General features: G+C 35.2%; 1 protein-coding gene across 2 annotated transcripts; it reads left to right on the top strand.

Annotated features, from left to right (window-relative positions):
* Positions 1-1228: 1228 nt before the first annotated feature.
* On the top strand, positions 1229-5803 carry LOC131531356 (uncharacterized). Of its 2 annotated transcripts, XM_058762065.1 has the most exons (6): positions 1229-1945; positions 3232-3549; positions 3915-4213; positions 4326-4445; positions 5184-5251; positions 5545-5803. In XM_058762065.1, exons 1-4 carry the CDS (start codon positions 1912-1914, stop codon positions 4353-4355), a joined length of 681 nt encoding a protein of 226 aa, XP_058618048.1. In that variant the 5' UTR covers positions 1229-1911; the 3' UTR covers positions 4356-4445; positions 5184-5251; positions 5545-5803. The 2 variants fall into 2 exon arrangements, 1 of the variants encoding a protein (XP_058618048.1); XR_009268654.1 differs by having other exon boundaries at positions 1229-1941; positions 3232-4213.
* Positions 5804-6336: the final 533 nt, after the last annotated feature.

Raw genomic sequence — 6336 nt, 5'->3', positions numbered from 1 at the left:
ATCTGATTTTAAAAGTCACGTGACATAATATGTAATGTGAAAAATGTGTCACTTTGATATGCATGTGAAGATAACAGAGACGATCTCAGTTATGCTTTAATATTGATTCACTTTTTCATTTAGGCTACTGGTTTGATGTAAAATAGGCTATTAATCAGTTTTACCATTTCTCAAAGGATAATGCAGTGAATGATTAACTTATATGAGTCTAATGGATAATCTTGTGCAATTTAATGAACATCATTGTTCAATAGACACTACTTTTTCATATAGCCTATATAATTGTCTATTAATCTCCAGCTTTCTGCTCTTCCTTGGCTTCCTCAGATTGATGGAAGTATAGTTTGGGTACCAGACAAAATACAGTTTTGTTAACTGGTTTTGGATATGAAACAAACCATAAATGCATGAATACCAACAGATGTCTTCTGGTGGAATATGGTAAAGTGAAGTGACAAATGGCATACTTGGAATTTGTGCATTTAACCCATCCAAGTGCACACACTCAGTAGTGAACACACACACACACACACACCGGAGCAGTGGGCAGCCATATTGCTGTGGCACCCAGGGAGCAGTTGGGTGTTCGGTTCTTGCTCAAGGGTCTCACCTCAGTCGTGGTATTGAGGGTGAAAGAGAGCGCTTGTTAGTCACTTCCCCACCAACAATCCCCGCTGGACCTGAGACTCGCACCCGTGGCCTTCATGTTTTCAACTCTCTAACCATTAGGCCATGACTGCCCCAAGACACTGAATCCAATATTCCTATCGTTGAGATCCCATCCAACAGAGCACAAGACTCCACCATGGCTCTGTGATCCCTCGGGCTTCAGCTACAAGGTGGACTTCCAGCCCTGTGGCTGTACTTGGGCCCTCCAACCCACTGGCTATAATGGCTTCTCCATTCCTCTGCCTCAAAGAAAGAAAGAAGATAAATATGATCATTTTGTTATTGTTTCTCCCTCAGTGTCAAGCAGTTCCTCATCTTGGCTGTTTTCCAGTAGTTTAGTGAGTCTTGAAAAGCTGCTCACAGTAGCAGGACAGGAAGAAACTCTTCACCTACAAACTAAACCCACGTGAAATAAGCACCCACTCTCATACAAGATGTACGTCCACCAACAGATCAAACCACGTGTCTGTAGAACGCCGACGGCAGCAGGTTTCAGTCTGACTCAGAAGATGAACTTAGAATAAAGCCGTCCGCCACCTCAAAGTACCAGGTTTTTATGTACTTTTTTCCCATTCACTACAATTTAGACTAAATATACTTAATTTTAAAATCACTAGAGTTAGGCTATAAGAATGTAAAAGTAATTTGTTAATTCTTATTCATTTTACTGACAAAAGTGCAAAGAAAAGTCTTCCAGTGCTTTCATTGACCAAACTGTATTTAAAAAAAAAAAACACTGTATTTTGATTTTGATGGCTGAAACACACACACAAATGTTGTTAATTCACATTTCAAACTATATTCTTTTACTTTAATCTATTTAACACAGTCATGAAACTACACTCTCAGAAAAGGTACAAAAAGGTAGATAAACTGTCATTGGGGTAGTACCTTTTGGGTAGGAATATGCACACTTTAGAAACGTATATGTATATTTACAATACTAATATACACCTTTAGGGGGTAAATAAGATTCTTTTTTGAAAGTGACAGCTTTTATACCTTTTTTTTAAATGACCTTTTTTAAGTTAAATGACAAAAATAAAGAACATTTGCTCATTAAGAACAGTTAAAGTTTTAACAACAGGCAGATGAACTATACAATTCTATGCAAATGCGGCTTGTGAACGAGGAGGGACAAACTCTGCTGTGGGAGGATTCTCACATCATTTACAGTTCTGCTGTTGGTTTAGCAGGAAGTTTATTAGATCAGACACTGAACAACTGAAGAAAACGTTTCACATGTTTGTTTTGTTCTGTTTGTTCCATCAGGTTGGTAAGTTATGAAAACATTTTTATGGCTTCTTAATTTTTTCCTTACTTCAGAGTAATAAAAAAGTGCTTCTACTGTTCAAAGCTTATTTTCATCTACTGCTCTCTGTATTATGAATATTGTGGAATCTAGTAACTTAAGTCTCTGTTCATAATTTTAAATTGAAATTTCCAGGTCTAGAAAGGTCATAACAATAATTCTTATTTATTTACAAACTATATTGAAAATATCTGGCACAATTAAACTTGTACTTTCATTTTGCAATAAATGATGTAACTTTATGCATTGATTTTCTTCTTCAGCAGATAACTTTAAATCAGCTGAAAGATTAAGAATGCGTTGCACCATAAGGATTAAGCTTAAATCAAGGTTTAGCTGATAAATCAGTTGAATCAGGCTTTAATCTTTGAAATATGCAGACTTACATTTAAATCATTATTTTGATCCCAATGTTCCTTTATATTTAAGATAAATTAACTTTGACTCTATTACTTTAAACTCCTCAAGGAAGTTGCATGATTGCAAAAGTTGTTGCTATTTTTGGAAACCTGTTTGCTTTGAGTTCATATTTCTTTTGACAGAAATATCTGGAATTAATGCATTTATGTTTTAATGTATTAAATAGCCTCGAATATTTAGTATGATAATCCAATGTATTACTTGTTTTGGGTCATGTACTTGTTTAAAATAGGCATTTGTAGTAATAATAATAATAATATAATAAGACATCACAAAACCTAATAATAATTATAATTATTGTGTTAGAAGACACTCTGGCATTACTATGAAGAACCCCTCATGGTTGCTATATCTCCAATGTTTTCTTAATTTGGCACTAGTTATCTGTCCTTTTTTCATAAATTATGCCAAATTACTACATTATTTGACACTATAAATATATTTCCAGGTAATTCATAAGTGTTGCTGCAGCGTTTTTTCTGTCTGCTTGATTCCAACAGTCTGTCTGTAATGGTAGCGGTTAACAGTTTACAGCAGTTTATAAAGACAGTTGATACTTTAGACAATTATTTTTATCTGTGTCAAAGAGATGTCAATATAGCAGTGATATACAGATTCAAACCTTATTGGTGTAACTCACCCTGAAGATGTGGCTCTCACACATCTGTCTGTTCGTATATCTCACCTTTCATTGTGTTTAGTGTTTCTGCTGCTATTCTCGATGTTCTCAACTTCACATGTAAATGATACAGCTTGTTTTTCAGGCTTTGTAAACCATCAGAGGTCCTAATCTGTGTTTTTTTTTTAATTTATTTATTTTTTTTCCCGAGGTGTGTTTGGTGAATCAGTGTCAGTGACGGAGGGAGATTCTGTTACTTTACACACTGGTGTTACTGAAATACGTGAGGACGATGATATACTGTGGAAATTTGGAGCTGAAAAGTCTCAAATAGCTAAAATGAAGAAAAATAAGCAAATCTTCTCCACATATGATGGTCCTGACGGGAGATTCAGAGACAGATTGAAGCTGGACAATCAAACTGGATCTCTGACCATCACAAACATCACAACTGAACATGCTGGAGTTTATCAACTAGAGATAGCTGGAGCGAAAAAATCATCAAAAACATTCAGTGTTTCTGTCTATGGTGAGTAGAGATCAGGATAGGCAGCAGCTGTCCTAGAGAGCCGCTGTCCAGTAGAGTTTAGCTCCAGCGACAAAAAAAAAAAAAAAACCTCACCTACCTAGTCTTTGTAATCCTCAAGACACTGATTACTTGTTCAGCTACGGATGTTGTCTATCCCTGGTATAAAGACATAATTTATCCAAACATGCACATATTATATTTCATTCATTAAATCATTGTATAGTTTGAGATGACAGACATATTCAGCGACTATCGACATGCTAAACACTCTCTCAACACATTTTTACACAGATTCACTGGATTTCACAACACAGAATATAGACTGATTGTTGTGTTCATATTTCTCTTTATTCTCATGTTTTCAGCTCGTCTGCCTGTTCCTGTCATCAGCAGTAACTCTTCACAATGTTCTTCATCATCATCTTCATCACAGCAGAATTGTTCATTGTTGTGTTCAGTGGTGAATGTGGGTCATGTGACTCTCTCCTGGTACAAAGGACACAGTTTATTGTCCAGCATCAGTGTGTCTGATCTCAGCATCAGTCTCTCTCTACCTCTGGAGGTGGAATATCAGGATAAAACACCTACAGCTGTGTGCTCAACAATCCCATCAGCAACCAGACCACACATCTGGACATCAGTCAACTCTGTCACACATGTTCAGGTACAGCAGTGATGATATATGAGTTTATTTACTGACCTGATCTCTGTCTTCTGTTGTAGATCAGACTGATTTCAATCACATTAATTACTGTCTCTCTGTCACTCTCCTCCAGTTCCTCCGGTCTCAGTCTCAGTCTCTCTGATATCTCTGATCTCTGCTGGATCTCTGTTGATAGTTGCTGTAGTTGTGATATTCTGGCTCTGCAGGAAACACAGAAAAACTGATCAAGAAGGTAAGTGGTTCCTACTGCTTTTAAACAAGTAATATAACAAAAAATACGAAATTGAAAATAAGCTCCAAATTTTAGTCAACGGATAGCCTTATTTTATCATTTAATTAAAATTAATCTCATAGTTCTGTAGTTAACATCCTGTAACTAATATTGTGTTTGACTACGTATTTCTGCAGATCATACTCGTATCAAAATGTGTGTCTATTTGTGTATAATGATACTGAACGTCGCTCTTTAGTCGTCTTACGTGCATAAATCTGCATTTCTCAGTCTGGATCAACACTAAAAATGCAAAAACATGAATTTTAAATTTTAAATAATTATTTAAAAATTCTCCATTTTATTAATATAATCTTACAGGTGTAAAGATGCAGCTGGTGCTCAAATTAAAATCTATATGAATGATGACCGTTATTATGCTAGCTGAGCTTAAATGCTGATTAATAAATACAAAGAATGTAAATGACTTCACTTCTGTTAAACATCCCAGCTGGGTTTGATTTATTTGTAAGAATGTCTCTCTAAATGTAGTGATATTTGAGGAACTTTTTGTGTATGGATAAAAAATAGGAAAAATAGGCCTAATGGCAAATTAAATTTGCCATTTTTAAAACTGTGGTGTTAAATATTTATTGCCTTAAAATTGAAACCTCTAAATAAAACAATATGCTGTGAAGAACCAGATCTAGTTGTCTAGGATTGAGTTTAGTTGTTTAATGCATATTATTGTTGAAACAGTTGAGACTTCTGCAGAAGAGTTATCTTACACTGAGCCGACATTCAACAGAGCAAACACAGAGGAATCGGTAAGATATTTTATTGTTCATTTGTAGAGAATCAGATCAGTATGTGCTTGTGTTTTTGAATATAAATGCGAAATAAGACAGGAAATGCTCTTGCAAATCATAATTATGACATAAAAGTTGAAATTATGACAATTGAGTAATAATAATATGAAAGTCAAAATTATGATTTTAAAAACCATAATTATTATAATAAACAGTCAAAAGTACTACGTCGAAATGATGATGAAACTATATAATCACAGTACATCACATTTATTGTTATTATTATATCTTGTGTTATGCATTTTTTACAGAAAGCTAAAGAGGAGAGTGTGGATTATGCACCAATAATGTTGAGATGATCAAACGTCAATGTCTTTCTTAGAACGAGACCCAGATCATTTTCTCCAGAATCCTCCTGCAACGACCTCAAATTCTGAGTCAATGGTTGAGTTTTGAGATTGTGAAAATCATCACATTGCATCTGGTCTCCTAAAACTTCAAAAGACTTCACCTTATAATACAAGGACATTTTACAAATTATGTAACTTTTACAGCCCATTGGATCATTTTTCACTCTTAAAGTAAAAGTGCAAAACATAGATGCAAACTACTCATCAAAAGGAATGGAGACCCTGCTGTGGTATCGGTTATTTACATCTCTTCAGAAAATGCGGTTTGATCTGCTGACAGACAAACAGCTTGTGCATGAGAATGTGCCTACAGCTGGACGTCTGTGTTTGATGTCTGTTCGTGAGAGTATCTGAGGTGTGCAAAGTGCTTCTGTGTCACTAGCTTGTGGTTGAGGGGCCTTTTTCCATTCCTGCTTACATGAAACCATTGACTTCTGCTCTACAGAGAAACCACTTTACTATATAACACTGAACTCATCAATGCTGATATTTGACAAAATGGTCTCAAATCAAGCAGAGATATTACTGTTCATATTAGTAAATGAAAATATCATCTGCACAAATGCATCATGATCTTCTATACTCATGCAGTTATCAGTAGTTATTTCCAGCTCAAGACTTCGTTCTAAGCAGAATATTCTCATAAAGGTCATATCCTGTGTTTTTTTTTTTTTCTACCAATGTCTGGGTAAT

The sequence above is a fragment of the Onychostoma macrolepis genome, chromosome 22 (assembly GCF_012432095.1).
Source record: "Onychostoma macrolepis isolate SWU-2019 chromosome 22, ASM1243209v1, whole genome shotgun sequence".
Taxonomy (NCBI): domain Eukaryota; kingdom Metazoa; phylum Chordata; class Actinopteri; order Cypriniformes; family Cyprinidae; genus Onychostoma; species Onychostoma macrolepis.
This window is presented reverse-complemented; position numbering and strand designations above follow the sequence as displayed.